The sequence below is a fragment of the Entelurus aequoreus genome, linkage group LG23, assembly GCF_033978785.1.
Source record: "Entelurus aequoreus isolate RoL-2023_Sb linkage group LG23, RoL_Eaeq_v1.1, whole genome shotgun sequence".
In the NCBI taxonomy this organism is placed as follows: Eukaryota; Metazoa; Chordata; class Actinopteri; order Syngnathiformes; family Syngnathidae; genus Entelurus; species Entelurus aequoreus.
Window position 1 is genome coordinate 24,280,777 of NC_084753.1, and position 22,693 is coordinate 24,303,469.

Genomic DNA, 22,693 nt, shown 5'->3' on the forward strand with positions numbered 1-22,693 from the left:
GTAATAAACAGGCTGTCTGCTCTAGCTATGAAAATATTGGATTTATTATTAATGACTCCTACTTAGCATGATAAAATGTACGTACATTGATTATTTAATTTTCATACAGCTACTACGGGTGCTTTTTTTGTACATTTAACCACTATAAAGATGCCAAAATACATACACTACATACATAAACACTATTGCTTCCTAAAGGGGTTGTTACGTCATTTCCTGCTTTAAAAAATCAATTACTGACAAATGTGCATGTTGGTTGGAGACCAATTTGATGCACACGCAACATAAAAGCAACCGAAATCCTCCCATATCCCTGCAAAAACGAAACAGATGTTTCAAAATATTTTTTTTACGAAATAAATGTGTGACGAAGATGAAAAAGGGGGGGTGTCATCATCAGTGACAATATACGAGTGTAGCAGCAGGGGGCGCTAGACAGACTACACGGAGGAGCAGCGAGCACAGGAGGAGACAAAAACAGACAATCTCCATCATTAGTAAGCCTCTATCATCCTCATCTTCATCATTTGTTTGTTTTCTGGATAAAAGTGGCTGTTCCCTGCCGCCATACGAAGGTTTTATATGTCCATGTCACGCTGTCGCGTCAACATGGCCTGCACACAAGGCACTAAAAAGACGCTCAGTGATACCTTTGCGTGGAATTTGTGTCGGTGCATTGGGACACTCCGTGTTTTTGTCTATTTGCATCCTACTTATTGCTCTTGCTAATATTTTGCCCCATTCATATCCCAACCAGCAAAATATTAGAAACAGATGCATTGCACGGGCAAACAACAGTAATAATACTGTATTAGTATTTAGCAGTGAGCATTATTCAATTTTTTTTAAGCCATTAAAGCGGTCTTTTTCATAGCATAGACCAGTGTTTTTCAACCTTTTATGAGCCAAGGCACATTTCTTCCGTTGGAAAAATCCAGAGGCACACCACCAGCAGAAATCATTAAAAAACGAAACTCAGTTGACTGTAAAAAGTCGTTGTCGCAATTGTTGGATATGACTTTAAACCTTAACCAACCATGCATAACTATAGCTCTTGTCTCAAAGTAGGTGTACTGTCACGACCTGTCACATCACGCCGTGACTTATTTTGAGTTTTTTTGCTGTTTTCCTGTGTGAAGTGTTTTAGTTCTTGTCTTGCGCTCCTATTTTGGTGTCTTTTTCTCTTTTTTCATGTATTTTCCTGTAGCAGTTTTATGTCTTCCTTTGAGCGATATTTCCTGCATCTACTTTTTTTTAGCAAACAAGAATATTTCAGTTGTTTTTATCCTTCTTTGTGGGGACATTGTTGATTGTCATGTCATGTTCGGATGATGTACATTGTGGACGCCGTCTTTGCTCCACAGTAAGTCTGCTGTCGCCCAGCATTCTGTTGTTGTTTACTTTGTAGCCAGTTCAGTTTTAGTTTCGTTCTGCATAGCCTTCCCTAAACTTCAATGCCTTTTCTTAGGGGCACTCACCTTTTGTTTATTTTTGGTTTAAGCATTAGATACATGTTTACCTTCACGCTGCCTCCCGCGGTTTCCGAAGCTACCTGCTTCCACCTACTGCTATGGAAGAGTATTACACGGTTACTCTGCCGAGCTCTAGACAGCACAGACACTCAACAACAACACATCATTTGCAGACTATAATTACTGGCTTGCAAAAAATATTTTTAACCCAAATAGGTGAAATTAGATTCCCACGGCACACCAGATTGTATCTCAGGGCACACTAGTGTGCCGCGGCACAGTGGTTGAAAAACACTGGCATAGACAACATATTGACTTTAAGTATATTTTAGAATTAAAACATATTTTAGAATTAAAAAAATATTTTTTCCATTTTCCATTTGTCTGTATTTAAAAAAAAAATATTATTTACTATCTGTTTATATTATTTTAATTTATTATTATTATTATTATTTGTATATTATAATTTTATATTGAATAATTTGTTAATATTATTATTACTTAGGTTTGTTTTTTTGTTTTGTTTTTTGCTGTTTTTCTATTTTTTGGGTGGCATCGTTGGGATATAAACAAAAAAATATTTGGACATTTAGGGCAGACAATACATGTGTGATGTATGCAAATATGATGTAATGGATAGGAATGTCTGATGCTGGATGTCAATAAAAATTGCAGCAGTTAAAGGTGCTTAAAAAACCCAGATAACTGCTCCTCCCCCATCTTAAAAAAAATAAAATAGAAAAATATTTTTTCTCACGACCAAAATGTTCCCTTTGATTTGATTTTAGCTGCCACGTTCATCCTCACATAAAGTAATACAATCCCTAATACTTCATATTGCTGCTTCACTATATCTTGGAATAAAAAAAGATGAAAAACATACGGATGTTCTTTGTATTATGGACCTAAATTAAGGATTCGTAAGCATAATAGAAGTTAAATGAACTAAAAATGTCAATACTACAGTTGTATTGGCCACTAAATGAGGCCAAAGCAATAAGAGTGACCTAAGTATCGTGGCCACCTTTTGGCTCATCCTTTGGCAGGGCTACTACAAAACACAAAACCAGTGAAGTTGGCACGTTGTGTAAATCGTAAATAAAAAACAGAATACAATGATTTGCAAATCCTTTTCAACTTATATTCAATTGAGTAGACTGCAAAGACAAGATACTAATTGTTCTAACTGAGAAAAAAATTTTTTTTGCAAATAATCATTAACTTAGAACACAGGGCACAGGGGCATTTTTACCACTGTGTTACATGGCCTTTCCTTTTAACAACACCAATTTTTTAAGCTTTTCAGGTGGAATTATTTCCCATTCTTGCTTGATGTACAGCTTATGTTGTTCATCATTGCTTCATAATGCGCCACACATTTTCAATGGGAGACAGGTTTGGACTACAGGCAGGCCAGTCTAGTACCCGCACTCTTTTACTACGAAGCCACGCTGTTGTAACACGTGGTTTGGCATTGTCTTGCTGAAATAAGCAGGGGCGTCCATGAAAAATACATTGCTTGGATGGCAACATATGTTGCTTCAAAACCTGTATGTACTTTTCAGCATTAATGGTGCCTTCACAGATGTGTAAGTCACCCATGCCTTGGGCACTAATACACCCCCATAACATCACAGATCCTGGCGCCTAAAACAGTCCGAATGGTTCTTTTCCTCTTTGGTCCGGAGGACAAGACGTCCACAGTTTCCAAAAACAATTTGAAATGTGTACTCGCCAGACCACAGAACACTTTTTCACTTTGCATCAGTCCATCTTAGATGAGCTCGGGCCCAGCGAAGCCGGTGGCGTTTTTGGGTGTTGTTGATAAATGCTTTCGCGTTGCATAGTTTAGCACATATTGTTAAAGATTAGCGACAAACTTTAGTTACTGACAGTGGTTTTCTGAAGTGTTCCTGAGCCCATGTGGTGATATCCTTTACACACTGATATCGGTTTTTGATGCAGTACTCCTGAGGGATCGAAGGTCACAGGCATTGCCGCTTACGTGCAGTGATTTCTCCAGATTCTCTGAACCTTTTGATGATATTACGGACCAGAGATGGTGAAATCCTTGAATTCCTTGCAATAGCTCGTTGAGAAATGTTGTTCTTAAACTGTTGGACAATTTGTTCACGCATTTGTTCACAAAGTGGTGACCATCGCCCCATCATTGTTTGTAAATGACTGAGAATTTCATGGAATCTGCTTTTATACCCAATTATGGCACCCACTTGTTCCCAATTAGCCTGTTCACCTGTGGGATGTTCGAAATAAGTGTTTGATGAGCATTCTTCAACTTTCTCAGTCTTTTTTGCCACTTGTGCCAGCTTTTTTAAAACATGTTGCAGGCATCAAATTCCAAATGAGCTAATATTTGCAAAAAATAAAACATTTTACCAGTTGGAACATTAAATATCTTGTCGTTGCAGTCTATTCAATTGAATATAGGTTGAAAAGGATTTGCAAATCATTGTATTCTGTTTTTATTTACCATTTACACAACGTGCCAATTTCACTGGTTTTGGGTTTAGTATGTTGGATTAAAGAAGGGTAAATGTGACTATAGGGTGATTGTTCATGTTTAGAAGGGTCTCATAAGGTTTAAAAGGTATTTTAAAAAGGTCGTAGACAGTTTTTTAATGCTGTTTTGTTCAATTGATAATTCCTACTTTGTGAAGATTTCCAATAAATGAGGGATCCGTTGGATTACTGTATCGGCCTTCTTCTATTTCTACATTAATTGACCAAGGGGCACCCCTTTTTCTCATCTACAGCATGCCGCAAAATGTATGTTTGTGTGTTTTCCCTTTCTTTAGATGTATAAATTAAGTGTATAATTTGCAAACATACTGACCTTTACAGGTTTAAAAAAATACAAATAGAAAAAAAATCAAGTACAAAATGTCCATGCGTGTGTTTTTCCCATGTGTATTTTTGGAAACATATTTACCCTTTAAAGGGTCAAAAAAATAAAAATAAAATACGAATTGAAAAAATAATCAAGCGCAAAAACCAAATTAATTTTTGTTTTAAATCATACACTGGAGGACAAATAATGTATGCATGTTCTCCTTTTTTAAATGTATACATTTAGTTTAACAAACAAACTGACCTTTTAAAGGTTTTAAAAAAAATAAAAAAATAAAAATAATAATCAAGTACAAATGTCTATGCTTGTGTATTTTTTTGTTCTTATTCATACATAAATTAAGTGTATTTTTGCAAACATACCGACCTTTTAAAGGGGTTGAAAAAAATATAAATACGTTTTATGTCTGCATTTATGGATTTTTTCCCCAGTGTATTTCTCTTTGGCCTTTAAAGTGTTAAAAAAAAAATCTTCAAATTTATATTAAAGGCAAATGTATTTTTTAAACAACTGACTTTTGACTATAAAGTGAAAACAAATTTAATACAGACTGATACTTTTATAGCGTTTTTTTAGGAAGCTACCGGTAATTGTTTTTATGAATGGGTTCTTATTCTCCTCCCAGGGTGTGCCCAGCATGCAAACAAGACAAGCGTGATGGGGAGCCCTCATCCTGAAGGCTAGCGGAGTCTTATGAAGACACCTCGTGAGTAAGTATTGAAACATTTGGAGTCACGTATTGGGTCTCCAGCTGACTAATGGTAACGTGTGAAAAGATTAGACGGAGAGGAAAAGGTCGGTAAAGCTCCTTAAGACATGGGCTGCGGCGGGAGCCGGACCGACGCTCTGGAGCCTCGCTACCTGGAGAGCTGGACCAAAGAGACGGAGTCCACGTGGCTGACCAGCACTGACACCGACATCCCGCTGTCGTCCATCCAGAGCATCCCGTCGGAGAACTCGGAGGCCTGCTTCGCCTCTGAGAAGACTATCAGCCCAGGTAAGATCCTTAGTGTCCTTAACTGGGAAGCACATACTAGAACTAGAATCAATAAGAGGTGTTAGGAGATGCTGTCCTAAACTATTATGTCCTATGTCCCTTCTTTTTTGATAATGTTTGTTAACAGGAAGTAGTTTATACAGCAGGGATATTCAACTAAGTTGTTTTCGGCTCCACATTTTTACAAAATCCCAAACCAGTGAAGTTAGCACGTTGTGTAAATCGTAAATAAAAACAGAAAATGATTTGCAAATCCTTTTCAACTTATATTCTATTGAATTGACTGCAAAGACAATATATTTAATGTTCGAACTGAGAATTTGTATTTTTTTTTGCAAATAATCATTAACTTAGAATTTAATGCAAAACATTGCAAAAAAGTTGGCACAGTGGCATTTTTACCACTGTGTTACATGGCCTTTCCTTTTAACAACACTCAGTAAACATTTGGGAACTGAGGAGACCAGTTTTTGAAGCTTTTCAGGTGGAATTCTTTCCAATTCTTGCTTGATGTACAGCTTATGTTGTTCATTTCCGTTGTGGTATTTTAAGCTGCATAATGCGCGACACATTTTCAATGGGAGACAGGTCTGGACTACAGGCAGGCCAGTTTAGTACATGCACTCTTTTACTATGAAGCCACGCTGTTATAACATGTGGCTTGGCATTGTCTTGCTGAAATAAGCAGGGGCGTCCATGAAAAAGACGTTGCTTGGATGGCAACATATGTTGTTCCAAAACCTGTATTTACCTTTCAGCATTAATGGTGCCTTCACAGATGTGTAAGTTACCCATGCCTTGGGAACTAATACACCCCTATACCATCACAGATGCTGGCTTTTGAACTTTGCGTCTAAAATCTGGATGGTTCTTTTCCTCTTTGTTCCGGAGGGCACGACGTCCAGTTTCCAAAAACTATTTGAAATGTGGACTCGTCAGACCACAGAACACTTTTCCACTTTGCATCAGTCCATCTTAGATGCTTTGCATAGTAGTTTTAACTTGCACTTACAGATGTAGCGACAAACTACAGTTACTGACAGTGGTTTTCTGAAGTGTTCCTGAGCCCATGTGGTGATATCCTTTACACACTGATGTCGGTTTTTGATGCAGGACCGCCTGAGGGATCGAAGGTCACGGGCATTCAATGTTTATTACGTTTACGTGCAGTGATTTCTCCAGATTTTCTGGAGCTTTTGATGATATTACAGACTAGAGATGGTGAAATCCCTAAATTCCTTGCAATAGCTTGTTGAGAAATGTTGTCCTTAAACTGTTCGACAATTTGCTCACGCATTTGTTCACAAAGTGGTGACGCTCGCCCCATCCTTGTTTGTGAACGACTGAGCATTTCATGGAAGCTGCTTTTATACCCAATCATGGCACCCACCTGTTCCCAATTAGCCTGTTCACCGGTGGGATGTTCCAAATAAGTGTTTGATGAGCATTTCTCAACTTTCTCAGTCTTTTTTGAAACATGTTGCAGGCATCAAATTCCAAATGAGCTAATATTTGCAAATAATAAAGTTTACCAGTTCGAACATTAAGCATCTTGTCTTTACAGTCTATTCAATTGAATATAAGTTGAAAAGGATTAGCAAATCATTGTATTCTGTTTTTATTTACCATTTACACAACATGCCAACTTCACTGGTTTTGGGTTTTGTAGAAAGGTAAGGACCGCGGGACTGGACTTCTCCCTTCACTAGTCTAATAGTGTATAATCGGGAGAACCTGATTTTGGTCTATTTGTTTTGTTGGAGTTAAAGGAGCGCTCTCTTATTTTTTACAACTTTCTGCAAAAAAGCTAGTTAAAGATCATCGGTATGACAGCACTTTAGTGTATTAGGAATCCGCTACAAATATGTGAGTCTCTCAACTGAACTCGCGGGCCACCAGTTGAATAGCACGAGAGATGAAAAAGAGAGGACATAAAAGGAAACCTTGAGGAACACTACTAGCATAACTTAAAGGGGACCTGCACTTTTTTTTAAATGTTGCCTATGGTTCACAATCATTATGAAAGACATGACGGATGGATTTAAAAAAAACAAATTCTAAACATTAAATAAACGTAAATAAAAGTTTGCTTACAGCAGAGCAGATGACAAGTCCTCTAATCCTCCCATAAAATCCAATAAATAAGCATTCAAAAAGTGCCAGCAATACTCCATTTACATTTCTTGACTTGAATATTAACCAAGTATTAGTGATGTTATTAAAAGCACACAAACTATTTATAGTGGCGACATGAAATCATGTGATCACTACTGTGTGTCCCTATGTTTACATCATTCTGTGGTCTGCGGCTTCCTCGCTTCCCTGCTCCTTTGAAGTTTATTGTAGATCATAAATAATGCCTTTCACCTGTAAAGTAGATGGCTGAGGATGTAATCCGACAAGATGGTACACTTTGACAGCCATTTAAGACCTGGAATTGACGTGAACGACACGAAAACTCCCCGTTTCTTCGCAAGGATTATGAGTCATTCTTCATTTAAATGGGAATATATGAACATCCCAGAAGTCGGCATCCTAATGACAGCAGAACTTTTACAGTAAGTGATGTTTTATTATGATTGTTGGCTCTCATGACGTCTGCAGTGAGTAATAATCAGTGATTAATAAAAAAATTTAAAAAAAGCAAACGTGATGCGTTTTTGAAATTTATGCATCATACATATATACTTACATCAGGTATAGAAATCCCTAATGGAGGTGTTTGGATGTTTCTTTATGGGCTTTATGGGCAGAATTGTTAGGACTTGGCAAGAATGAGGACTCAGTTGCAGACGGGAAACGTTTGACGCAGGCTTTTATTCTGCTGTTTTCTATGAACTCTCTTCAGACAGAGTGAAAAAACAAATGGCTACAAACGCTATACTTGATATACTAGAGTAAAAAGGAAACGTAGCACAGGGGGTAAGACAATGAACAGAAAATCACTCCAAAGGGAGGAAAAAAGACAATAGCTAAATTTACACTGATCTAATAACAAAAGCAACAACCTATGATAAGCTACACAAAAGAAAAAGCGCTCACAAAGAAGAAGAGACAAAACGCTATGAACTCTATAAAGAGTTAAGAAAAATCTACAAATTAAAGCGCTCCAAGAGGAGGGAAAAAAAGGCAGAGCACTATGAAATTAGCTCAAACAAAACTGACCAAAAACCTTAGCATATCAAAATCACTCTTCTTCAGAGGGTACAGAGTAGTGATGGGTCCGGCAACACCGATGCATCGGCGCATGCGTCGAGCTCATAGAGCGATACCCTGTGTCGGTGCGCGTATCGCTTTTAGAAAGTCACGTGACCGAACACGAGCTGTTTTGGTCACGTGACCGCTCATGAGCTGTTCTGGTCACGTGACCGCTCATGAACTGTATCGCACTGACGCCTGCGCGCCAAACTGTGTTTATTAGGAAGCGGCGCAATGCGTGTTGTTGACGAACACCGTTAGGGCCGCTTGTTGTCACTGTCACTCAAAGTTGCATTTCAAAATTACACAGAATAAATGTGTTTATTTTGTTTAGAATTCAGATGGGTTTGATTTGGTGCGCGGCATATATTGGCTGTGCGGCGCACGGTGTGCGCGGAGGACACTTGAGCACTGCGCGATTGCGCAGGCGCGCACCTTAGAGGGAGCGTTGCTCACAGGGCACAGAGGAGGCGTCAGTGCGATACAGTTCGCGTATCGGTCACGTGACCAAAGCAGCTCATGATCGGTCACGTGACTTTCTAAAAGCGGTACGCGCACCGACACAGGGTTTCGCTCTATGAGCTCGACGCATGCGCCGATGCATCTGTGAGGACCCATCACTACTGTTACTAGAGAAGGTACAGGAATGACGGCGTGGCGAAGTTGGTAGCGTGGCTGTGCCAGTAATTGGTTACTGGGGTTCAATCCCAACCTTCTACCATCCTAGTCATGATACATGTTCACATTATTTGACTGTATCTAAAAAATATATTTTTATTTAAATGAAGATATGAAATAATCCTAAATGAAATACAATGACTTGGTTTATATTATTGTATATACTAGGTCATAATATCAGTGTCAGTTGAGTCGGTCCATAGGTTGCCTGTAGGGATTTTTAATGTCCAGCAGATGGCAGTATTTAGTGACACAGTATCGACACAGTATCAATACAGTTTTGCAATGTGTCGAAACGCTTCATGAGGCCTCATCAACCCATCACTAGTACAGAGAAATCAAAGAATAAATCAAGGCAATACTTAGCGACTTGGACAAGACTGTGGAAGACTGCTGGAGGTACACGACAAGACGAAACACTCTAGCACAGGACAGGAGGAGGACGAGACATTTATACACATGAGGGATTGTGACACAGGTGGGCACAATCAGGCAATCAGGAGAGACATCCGACCAGTGAAACAAGAGGAAAGGCAAGTGATCTGAAATGAGAGGGAGAGTTAACATTTCAAAATAAAACAGGAAATGACAAGACAACATGAAACTAGACAAAACTTCACCCAGGTGTGACAAGAATTGAGCGACTCCCATTGTAAACTGACTTTTGTTCGCATTTATTTAATATTTAAAATTCATTAAAAAAATAAACATTCATCGTCATAATGATTGTGAACGGTAGGCAACATTTTTTTTAAAAAAAGTCCAGTTCCCCTTTAAGAAGTTAAATAAATGACTACTGACTGCATCTGAAGTAAACAAGCGACAGCAACTTAGTTACATAAATCACATGACGAAAGATAACTGTCAAATAGGAGAGAACTTAAAAGGGTGCCTTGAAGAACGCTTCAGTTACAGGATGTAAATCACAAGTTTGGCCCCACAGATTTTTATCTTTGCTAGCAAGGTTAAAATGTCAACGCAAGGATCTGCCAGTGTGTTTACAGTTGTCCAATTTCCTCGATACAACAGGAGCACTCGAGTGTTTTTAGGAATTTGCTGCAAAAATGTTTGTCTCAAAATATTTAACTGAACTCGGGGGCCGGTGTGATGTAATTCTTGGACTGGATTTGGCTTCTGGGCCCCCAGAATCCTGCTTGCAACATTGCCTTTTGCAAGGGATCAATTAACACATGCTTCTGTTAATTTTAGCATCTTACATACTAAACCACAGGTGTCAAACCCGTGGTTGATTTTATTTGGCCCTCGAAATCCTGGAAATAATATGTATCAATAAAGTACTGTATCTTTTCTTACTAAATGTATTATTTATTTCTATTTTGGGAGAAATACAAAATATATGTACTCCATGCAATCGCAAATTTTGTTAACTTAAATATTGTCTAATTATGCAAAAATATATTATCAAACATTCAATCCATTTTTTAAATAGAAATAAATACTGATAATAATGATTTCAAAGCAAGTTATCCATGAAAGTGTGCAATGTAAAAGTAGCAATAAATGTCATGGTAAAATTGTGAAATTTACTGTGGTTTTTACAGCATTTTTCTATAAATAAAAAAAAAACAGTACTTTTTTTACTGTAATAAACTGTGGTGCCGTTTTGGCATTTACAGTAATACACTGAAAAATATACAGTTGTTGATTTGCGGTTAAAAAAAACAAAATACTTGCAGCTTAGGTGCCAAAATTTTACGGTAAAATTGAAATGTTTTTTATTTATAGTAAAAAAACAAATGTAAATTTTACTGTAAAATTCTGGCAACTGGGCTGTCTTCTTTAACCATAAAAACAGCAGTACTGTTTTTCCGTTTACAGTAAAATACACTACATTTTAAGGTGAAATGATTGCAACTTACCATATTTTTTTTAACTTTTGAGTTAAAAAGAACTCTACTAATAAAATGTATTAAAAAATTGTGTAATAATAGTATTCACTGTTAAAAGCAAACATAACGACTTTGACACCTCTGTACTAAATTCATCTAAGCGAGCACCTTCTGTAAGGACCAGTATAGGGCCTTCTCTGAATTCTCCAAGATGTTCGTCTGTTCGGCCATGTCTTTGTCCTGCATGGTGTGGGCGCTTGCTTTGAAGCTCCAAGGAGATGAATGACTAAACATGGCATAATAGGCTGCTACATCAAAAAGTAGGACCTGGCTCTCATGGCAACACATGATCAGTCTTTTATGTAATCAGGCAGCGCACTACATACTGGAATAATAACACTTTCCTCACAGTTCCAGAGTTTTTTGAAGATGGCCTGCCGCCTCCCGCTCAGGCGTACCTTAAAGTCTGCTCGGCCGTGTCGGAGGCCAGCCTCAGCGACGTGAAGCCCGGAAGCCCTACCAAGATGCTGGCCTCTCCGGCCCAGGAGGTGGCGCTGGCATCCCCCGGGACCACGGTGCAACGCAGAAGTGTCCTGCACACTGAAGAGATTGTAAGTGCTGACACAAAACATAACTCAGTTTTTGTACGCCCCACATTTTGTAAGATTCACTTTTCAATGAAAATGTTTGCCAACATTTTATATACGGTCAAACATGGCCGGCGACCGAGTGTGACGTCACACGCGCAACCCTTGTCCAGTAAGATGGCTCTGTTGGATTTAATGTGAATCTGTTCACGCTAGGACCGGCAAGATTTGGTTGGTGCCAAAAAAGTAGCGGATTTAGTACCCATCCCTGACAAGTCGTCCCTCGTTTAACGCTATTAATTGGTTACGGACATGATCATGATATGAGATATTGGTCCAATATCAGCAAAAAATAAGTATCGGATGATATCGGCTTGAATCTAAATGTCCAAAAAAAACTCAAGACAAAAGTAGTCCTGCAGCAACTTTACTTGTGCAAAGTTGGACAGCCAGTTAACATCTACAGGAAATGTTCTCCAATAAGCACACAGTGTTGGTCTTTTCTGCTCTTTGAGTCATTTGTAAAAGGCAAACATGGTAGGCTATAAGCTACTAGAAACTAGCAGCTAAGCTCGACATACGTGTGTAAATGAACAATATGGCAGTCAAATACACCACATTTGTCAATATAAATATTAAGTATCAAATGAGTACAGTTGCATAGTACTTACAGATGCAAAGGCTCCAAGGCAATAATGTATTAAAGTATCCAGTAACAAACATGTCCGCATCAGTCAACTTCCTGCGTCATGTCCTTAATTTAATTAATTATTGTGACCACTTGGTGTCGCCAAAACATAAATTACCACTCCACTTCAGAAACATAAACTTGTCATAATGTTAGTGTGTTTTTTTTTATACCTACCTGGTATTACAAACCTTTTCTGACATACTACACTACAAAAAATAGAAGTACACTATATTGCCAAAAGTATTTGGCCACCCATCCAAATGATCAGAATCAGGTGTCCTAATCACTTGGCCCGGGCGACAGGTTATACACCTGTTGCCCGGGCCAAGTGATTAGGACTTGGGCATGGAGACTGTTTCTACAAACATTTGTGAAAGAATAGGCTGCGCTCAGTGATTTCCAGCGTGAAACTGTCATAGGATGCCACCTGTGCAACAAATCCAGTCGTGAAATGTCCTCGCTCCTAAATATTCCAAAGTCAACTGTCGGCTTTATTATAAGAAAATGGGAGAGTTTGGGAACAACAGCAACTCAGCCAAGAAGCGGTAGGCCATGTAAACTGACAGAGGGGGGTCAGCGGATGCTGAAGCGCATAGTGCAAAGAGGTCACCGACTTTCTGCACAGTCAGTTGCTACAGAGCTCCAAACTGCATGTGACCTTCCAATTAGCCCACGTACAGTACGCAGAGAGCTTCATGGAATGGGTTTCCCTGGCCGAGCAGCTGCATCTAAGCCATACATCACCAAGTCCAATGCAAAGCGTCGGATGCAGCGGTGTAAAGCACGTCGCCACTGGACTCTAGAGCAGCCTTCTCTGGAGTGATGAATCACACTTTTCCATCTGGCAATCTGATGGACGAGTCTGGGTTTGGAGGTTGCCAGGAGAACGGTACATTTAGGACTGCATCGTGCCGAGTGTAAAATTTGGTGGAGGAGGAATTATGGTGTGGGGTTGTTTTTCAGGAGTTGGGCTTGGCCCCTTAGTTCCAGTGAAAGTAACTTTGAATGCTCCAGGATACCAAAACATTTTTGACAATTCCATGCTCCCAACCTTGTGGGAACAGTTTGGAGCGGGCCCCTTCCTCTTCCAACATGACTGTGCACCAGTGCACAAACCAAGGTCCATAAAGACATGGATGACAGAGTCTGGTGTGAATGAACTTGACTGGCCTGCACAGAGTCCTGACCTGAACCCGATAGAACGCCTTTGGGATGAATTAGAACGAAGACTGAGAGGCAGGCCTTCTTACTGTGTGACCTCACCAATGCGCTTTTGGAAGAATGGTGGAAAATTCCTATAAACACACTCTGCAACCTTGTCGACAGCCTTCCCAGAAGAGTTGAAGCTGTAATGGCTGCAAAAGGTGGACCGACATCATATTGAACCCTATGGGTTAGGAATGGGATGGCACTTCACGTTCATAAGTCAAGGCAGGTGGTCAAATACTTTTGGCAATATGGTGTACATATATATACCGTATACAGTACAGGCCAAAAGTTTGGACACACCTTCTAATTCAATGTGTTTTCTTTAATTTCATGACTATTGCAGATTGTCACTGAAGGCATCAAAACTATGAATGTGGAGTTATGTCCTTAACAAAAAAAGATGAAATAACTGAAAACATGTTTTATACTGTAGTTTCTTCAAAATAGCCACCCTTTGCTCTGATTACTTTTTCGCACACCCTTGGCATTCTCTCGATGAGCTTCAAGAGGTAGTCACCTGAAATGGTTTTCACTTAACAGGTGTGCTTGAAGCTCATCGAAAGAATGCCAAGAGTAAAATTGTAACACAATAAAACCTGGATAACTCCTGTACCAATTGACCATTGATTCGACTGAATCAATGGTAATAGACTACAGTGCTTTAGAACTGAATAAAAGCGTGATGATTTTGGCGTATTCTTTTTGAATCACCCTGTATATGTGTGTAAATATATATATATATATATATATATATATATATATATATATATATATATATATATATATATATATATATATATATATATATATGTGTTAATTTTTTTCCTGCAGTATCAGATTAATATTGTTATCGACCAACACTTAAGGTTTCAATATTGATATATTGTATTGGAAGTGTAAAAGTTGTATTGAGACATCCCTAATAACTATAAATAAAATATTTTCCTATCTAGAGCAGAAAATACATGTTTACTACCTTCTAAATAAGTATTTCAACATAATGATAGCCCTCTAGACAGGAAGTAACACCCTTGTCACCTTTACTTTCTCTTTTAATCCTATATAACACCGTTGAAGGCTGAGCCAATCAGTGGCCACGATACTGAACAACGCACTCCCATTGGTTTGGTCTCATCTCATGGACAATACCACTGTAGTGTTGATATTTTTTGTTTACTTTGCCATTTTATGCATGGAAATAAACATTGTAGAATATGCTTTAAAAGGATAAACTGTGCGATGTAGTGAAGTCACAATATTTGAAGCGCATTGTGGCAATGGGATGACTGTACTTGATGTTTTGAGATACAAAAATAAAGTACCATTAAAACAATTGTTATATTATGGGGGCTTTAATCATCTTAAGAAAAAAAAACGCTAGCTTGCCTTATTAGCGCTTGCTTTAGTTTGATTTTGCGTTGTCTTTTGTCCCCTACCATTGAAAACAGACCAAATGGCAGGACAACCGCATGTCCACCAAGCAGGTGACCATCATGGTGACGCAGAGCATCCACCAGGTGGACAAAAACGGCAAAGTCAAGAAGTCGCTCACCACCTACGAGGTCATGAAACCCGCCGGTGAAACGGTCAAACAGGTGGCCACACTCAACACTTGAGGGAGCTGGGGCGAAGCCAAAGAAGAAGATAAAAACTAGCAGGTCTTGGGAACTTAACACACAAAAACTACTTTGTGACCTCGCGGCAGATTTATGAACAAATTCATTGATGTATATTTTCATAGTGGACTGTTGCTGTGTTATACTGTATTTTGCTCATAGAAAAAGGGTGTTTATATTGTATAAACGACCAATGTATACGGCAATGGACACTTTAAGAGCTGAACGAATGGGAAGTCGAACGCTCCTCCACGCCTCCTAGTGGACAACTTCTGCATTGTTCATTAAGTTAATCACATTGATGCTAACAAATGGCCCGAAGGGATTGTTGCATTATTGCTTTTTCTGGGATTATTGAACTCTTGCCTTAGCATTCGCTAACTGATGCAGTCTGTTGATTAGCATGCACATCCTAATTCGGGGAGAGGTGATGACAATATTTGAAGACAAATACTGTTTTTGCCCTACAACATTTTATTGTTATTATTAAATTTAATCACTGAAATATGTAGCCCCCAAAACCCTTTTATTACCTAATATTTTTGTTTACATTTCGAATCATCATTATATTATTAAACATATATTTTTGTTCAAATGGAATGTTTTTAAATTGTATTAATATAATAGAAGTATAATATACTGTATATATATAATTTTCTATCAAAATAATTTCCAATATTTAGTATTTATTTTAACTTAAATTATGGCTACTATAATAGGGCTACCAAAGCTAAACCATAATGACTGTACAGCTCAGGGGTCTTAAACTTGGCCATTTGCAAACTACATGGCCATATTTTGTGGCCCTCTGCTTAATTCATAGTTTAGTGCAAGGATATTCAATAACATTTACAGAAAGGTAAGCACCGGGGGGTCCAGACTTTTCAATTCACTATTGGTCTAATTTTGTATATTCCGGAAATGCAGCATTCTTTACAGTAGACAATTTTGTTCTATTTATTTTGTCAGTTACAGGAGCGCTCTGCTGTTTTTAACAACGTTCTACAAAAATCTAGTCAAAGGTCATCTCTATGATAGCACTCGAGTGTTTTTAACAATCTGCTGTAAAAAAAAAAAAGTAAGTCTCTCACAAGTTTTTGAACTGAACTCACAGGCCACCCATTGAATAGATGAAAAAGAGAGGACCTAAGATGGAACCTTGAGGAACACCACTAGTATAACTAAATAAGTTGAACAAATGACTACTGACTGCATCTGAAATCGTAAATAAAAACAGAAAACAATTATTTGCAAATCCTTTTCAACTTATATTCAATTGAATACACTGCAAAGACAAGATACTTAACGTTCGAACTGGAAAACGTTGCTATTTTTTGCAAATATTAGCTCATATGGAATTTGATGCTTGCAACATGTTTCAAAAAAGCTGGCACAAGTGGAAAAAAAGACTGAGAAAGTTGAGGAATGCTCATCAAACTTATTTGGAACATCCCACAGGTGAACAGGCTAATTGGGAACAGGTGGGAAGCCATTTACCAACAACACCCAGAAACGCCGCCGGCTTCGCTGGGCCCGAGCTCATCTAAGATGGACTGATGCAAAGTGGAAAAGTGTTCTGTGGTCTGACGAGTCCACATTTCAAATTGTTTTTGGGGGATGTATGGTGTCATTCCCAGGCCTGGTTTGGCCCCCAGGCCACCAGTTGAATAGCTCTGTTTTAGTGTAACTGCACACCCTGGGAAGCTGATAATTAAACATATTATGGTAATCTTGAATCCCACTATAAACACTAACTACAAAAACGGTGCAAACACAAAAAGGACTGCACAACAAACACACAAAGAGCAACTTCCTGTCAGCAGGCAGAAGTGTCTCTGCCCATCTCCTGGGAAACTCAACAGAGTCAAAATATATCATTTATGCATTCAAATAATGACTTAAGGCCTAACATGAGTCTACCACGAAACATGTTTCTTAACCGTATACATTGTTCGGCCCAGCCTCACCCAGGCTCTACCTCCAGTGTCCCCTCGGTAAACTAAGTTTGAGACCCCTGGTACACGTTGTGTGTTTTGAGAAACACGGTGCATTTGGAAAGTATTCCCAGCCCTTCACTTTTTTCACATTTTGTTAGGTTACAGCCTTATTCCAAAATGGAAAAAAATTATATTTTTCATAAACATTTTACAGACAAAACCCCATTATGACAATGTGAAACGTTTTTTTTTGCGATTTTTTTGCGGGGTTTAAAAAAAAACAAAAAAACAAAAACAAATCACAGACAGGAGTATTCACATTTGTTCAATACTTTGTTGATGCACTTTTGGCAGCAATTTCACACTCAAGTATTTTTTAATACAATACCACAAGCTTGGCACACCTTTCTTTGGCCAGTTTCGCCCATTCCTCTTTGCAGCACCTCTCAAGCTCCATCAGGTTGGATGATAAGCGCTGGTTTTCATCCAGAATGTCTCTGTACAATGCTGAATTCATCTCTGAGTTTCTATCGCTGAATAACAACCCCACAGCATGATGCTGCCACCACTATGCTTCACTGTAGGGAGGGTATTGGCCTGGTGATGAGTGGTGACTGGTTTCCTACAAACATAACACTTGGCGTTCACGCCAAAGAGTTCAATCTGTCTCATCAGACCCAAGAATTTGGTTTCTGATGGTCTGAGAGTTGTTAAGGTGAATTATGGCAAACTCATTACTAAGAAATAGCTTCCGTCTGGTCAATATACCATGCAGGTCTGATTGGTGGATTGCTGCAAAGATGGTTGTCCTTCTGGAAGGTTCTCCTCTCCACAGAGAAATGCTATAGCTCTGACAGAGTAACCATCGGGTTCTTGGTCACCTCCCTGACTAGACTAGATGAATGCAGAAATGTACAGAGACATTCTGGATGAAAACCAACACTTCCCATCCAACCTGACAGAGCTTGAGAGGTGCTGCAAAGAGGAATGGGCAATAAGGAATGGGCAAAACTGCTCAAAAGATACAGTAGGTGTGCCAAGCTTGTGGCATCGAATTAAAAAAAAGACTTGAGTGTTATGTACGCGAGGGGTGGAAGGAAGCGACACCACGAAGAAACTCAGGTTACCGGATTTAATGTAACCTTTGATGAGTGTGTGGGAGGTGTATGCTACTCTATGTGTTTGTTGCAAGACTATGTGTGATCTTAACCATGTAAATAATACCAGACGATGTTGTAAGTGTGTGATGGATGAATCCTTCGACAGTCCAAGAGGGCGAGGCAAAAAGGAAGTCCGTAAATAGGCAGAAGGTCGAGGGCAGGAGAGAAGCGACAAGGTCCGTGTCCAGGCGAGGGTCGAGGATCGAGGGAGGCAGTCCAAAGTCCGGAGGGAGGTCGAGGCACAGAGCTCGAGCTCACGGGGCAAGGCGGGTACTGAGATGAGGAGGACAACGAGGACAAGAAGAACGAGTGCGAGGACAACAGGAGGGAAGCTGGAAGTGAATGCTTACTACGAGGAGTTAACGACGTTCCGGCGTAGGTTCCAAGGGCCGACTGGTCTTTATGCTGTCCTCCTGATTAATGCCACGTGCGCTGATCGCAGACAATCTGCAGCTGCGGCATTGCGTGGGCGTGAAGCGTTCGGCGCTTGCGGGGGCGTGTCCTGGCATACTGCCAGTCAGAGTGTTGGTGGATCTAGCTGCAGGAGAATTGTGGGTTCGAGACCACGCCGTGACATTGAGGCTGTAATTGCTGCCAAAAAATCAACAAAATATTGAACACAGGCTGTGAATACTTATGTACATGTGTTTGTTTGTTTTTTAGTTTTAATACATTTGAAAAATTTAAAAAAAACTAAATCTTTTCACATTTTTATGCGGCATTGTGTGTAGAATTTTGAGGACAAAAATGAATTTAATCCATTTTGGAATAAGGCTGTAACAACACAAAATATGGAAAAAGTGAAGCACTGTTAATACTTTCCGGACGCACTGTAATTTGCTTCCTTTTTTAACGTATTCAAAAAACAATTAAGTTGAAAAATGGCCATTGTTGTCCACTGTGAGGAAAGCTAGATACAACACAAAAACTGTATGAAAAACAAATACTGTAGCTAGTGTCAAATCTATAACAACACAAAGTGAATGGATGGATTTTAATGACTTGGCACAATTAAAACACTTTTTTTTAAAGGGTGAAAGGGTATAACTGTGTATTCAATTCACAAATAAATACTTTTAAGTATTGATAAAAGGGCCAATAGGTAATTTCTGCTGTGTCTCAGGATGCTTGATGGAAGATTGCACTACTTACAGTGAAGTCTGGCCAATTTGTTTGCTATCTTATGTGTTGTTTGTACTTCTGTGTCTTACGGTCTGTCAGGATTTGTGTTTTCTAATTTAAATAAAACTGGTCTATGTCTCAGTAACTAGCAGAGGTGGGACCAAGTCATTGTTTTGCAAGTCATAAGTAAGTCTCAAGTCTTTGCCCTCAAGTATCGAGTCAAGTCCCGAGTCAAGACAGGCAAGTCCCGAGTCAAGTCCAAAGTCAAGACTGGAAAGTCTCAAGTCAAGTCCCAAGTCCTGCATTTTGAGCTTCGAGTCCTTTCAAGTCATTTTAACCAGGGGTCCCCAGCCTTTTTTGCACCAGGGACCGGTTTAATGTCGGCATTATTTTCAGGGACCGGCCTTCCACGTGTAGCGGATAAATACATGTACAGCAAATAGGTGCATGAAAAATGAATACATGAAAAAACTGACCATAACGTTGAATTTGCAAAAAATCTCTTCATAGACTTTTGTTTTTTTTTACTAATTTTTGCTAGTAGTAGGCTGTTTTTTGGCTTTCGTATCTGATGGGTTATTGGTGATACATCACATTCAAGGACAAGAGCATGGATATATAATAAAGATACAAATACTTGCCATTAGTTCTAATAGATTCCTGTCTATTTCCATTCTAAAAGTTATGTATTCATATTTTGTGCAATATTTCATACATAAATATACTAATGTTAGCTTTTTTTGGTCCAATTTTCCATGCGTACATACATGTGTTATTTCTAACTACTTGAGTAATAGGACTGTGTGCAATCATACCAGCACTTTAACTTACAAGGCCAAAGGAGATGTGTATTTACTTCCTTCTGCACGATTATTATATGCAACAATTTAGCATTTTTCCATCTGCCTTATGCACTGTAACTACTATGGCCACTTTGTTCCTGATCTGCAGGTCATCAACCTGCCACCGACTGCAGATGGAACCTAGCTTTTGGCTAAGATTTGGCACCTTTACATTTGATATGTTTATTCATGGGCATTGTCCCATGTAACAAAGATGTAACAAATATAGCAAATGGCGACTTCCTATCAGGAGTTTTGTAATACATCTATGGACAAGCTTATTGGTGTGTCTAGTAGGACTGGCCAAAGTTAAGTAGGAGAAAATGCGGTCGATTATAACTTATTTAATGTCTCTGTGCGGCCCGATAGCAAATGTGTCACAGACCGGTGCCGATTCCCAGACCGGTGGTTGGGGACCACTGCTTTTAACCACAGACTAATATATTTACACAGATTGTGTATGCTTTTAAAACGCTGTATTTATTTATTAAAACAAGTGCATTTGAAATTGCAGGGAAAAAAATTGCACTTCATAATAGCACTATTAACCAGTCATTTTAAACATTTGACTAATTCCTTTACAGAATAAACACATTTCAAAAAACAAGTGCAACTGTACTTATTTGTACAATAGTGTTAACATTGTATTTCCATGGCATATTGCATTTTAACTAGTTCCACAGCAGTTTCTATCCTGTTCTTACCTTATCTCATTGATCTCATCTCATTGGCGTGGCGAAGTTGGTAGAGTGGCCGTGCCAGCAATCGGAGGGTTGCTGGTTACTGGGGTTCAATCCCCACCTTCTACCATCCTAGTCACGTCCGTTGTGTCCTTGGGCAAGACACTTCACCCTTGCTCCTGATGGCTGCTGGTTAGCGCCTTGCATGGCAGCTCCCGCCATCAGTGTGTGAATGTGTGTGTGAATGGGTGAATGTGGAAATACTGTCAAAGCGCTTTGAGTACCTTGAAGGTAGAAAAGCGCTATACTAGTATAACCCATTTATCATTTATTTATTTATTTATCATCTCATACTGTATGTGTGTTTATGTGTGCGTACACATGAAAAACATAACAAATACATGAACATAACAATGAACAGAGTTGTACTTTTTATATGTCAGGGCCCTATGCAATATGTACACATATTCTTAATATAGTGTACATTTTAACCGACCTTTATTTGACTATGTTTGTCTTTTTGTAGGTGGCTAAAATACACGGTGCTGCTGACCGCCGTCTAACGTTACGTGACTGTGTGTGATACATTGACTAACGTAACGTTATGTATAGGTGCCTCATGCAACCCTGCTTAAAAAAAAATCACTTAACAAAAGTATGAACAAGGTAGTGAACTGCAGTGGACGCAACAGATTGCCGTGTTTGCAATCATAGACATCCTATAAGTAGACGCAGCATCGACCGCTACTGCCTACCGGCGCTGACGAGACGCGGGGCCGCCATCTTGGAGTGGTGATCCGCTCCACTCAGTGCAATTAATTTGGCAGGAGCAATGAACTGTCAGCGCATTTAATTCATCTTACCTCACTGAAGTGAATACCACTAATTTTCACGCGTTTTTTTGTCATACGTGTAGCTATGATAAAGGACACATGTTTTGGCGTGTTTTATTATTCATAGTTTGCTTAAAGGCCTACTGAAACCAACTACTACCGACCATGCAGTCTGATAGTTTATATATCAATGATGAAATCTTAACATTGCAACACATGCCAATACGGCCGGGTTAACTTATAAAGTGCAATTTTAAATTTCCCGGCAAACTTCCGGCTGAAAACGTTTCGATATGATGACGTTTGCGCGTGACGTCAACAGTGGAAGCAGAAGTATTCGGAGCCCATTGAATCCAATACAAAAAGCTCTGTTTTCATTTCAAAATTCCACAGTATTCTGGACATCTGTGTTGGTGAATCTTTCGCAATTTGTTTAATGAACAATGGAGACTGCAAAGAAAGTTGTAGGTGGGATCGGTGTATTAGCGGCTGGCTGTAGCAACACAACCAGGAGGACTTACTTGGATAGCAGACGCGCTAGCCGACGCTAGCCGCCGACCGCATGGATGATCAGGTGAAGTCCTTCTTCCTTCCGTCGATCGCTGGAACGTAGGTGAGCACGGGTGTTGATGAGCAGATGAGGGCTGGCTGGCGTAGGTGGAGCGCTAATGTTTTTATCATAGCTCTGTGAGGTCCCGTTGCTAAGTTAGCTTCAATGTCGTCGTTAGCAACAGCATTGTTAATCTTCGCCAAGCTGGAAAGCATTAACCGTGTAGTTACATGTCCAGAGTTTGGTAGTATTGTTGATCTTCTGTCTATCCTTCCAGTCAGGGACTTATTTGTTTTGTTTCTATATGCAGTAAAGCCCTATGCTATCACGTTAGCTCAGTAGCTAAAGTGCGTCACCGATGTATTGTCGTGGAGATAAAAGTCACTGTGAATGTCCATTTCG

At 39.3% G+C, this 22,693-nt stretch overlaps 1 protein-coding gene across 2 annotated transcripts; it reads left to right on the plus strand.

The window, feature by feature from the left end:
- The first annotated feature begins 419 nt into the window (after nt 1-419).
- On the plus strand, nt 420-20,066 carry baalcb (BAALC binder of MAP3K1 and KLF4 b). Of its 2 annotated transcripts, none has more exons than XM_062034984.1 (5): nt 420-497; nt 4,967-5,051; nt 5,118-5,338; nt 11,476-11,675; nt 15,000-20,066. In XM_062034984.1, the coding sequence occupies exons 3-5, from the start codon at nt 5,158-5,160 to the stop codon at nt 15,165-15,167; spliced, it is 549 nt and encodes a 182-aa protein (XP_061890968.1). In that variant the 5' UTR covers nt 420-497; nt 4,967-5,051; nt 5,118-5,157; the 3' UTR covers nt 15,168-20,066. The 2 variants fall into 2 exon arrangements, with proteins under 2 accessions (XP_061890968.1, XP_061890969.1); XM_062034985.1 differs by having other exon boundaries at nt 5,123-5,338.
- Nucleotides 20,067-22,693: the final 2,627 nt, after the last annotated feature.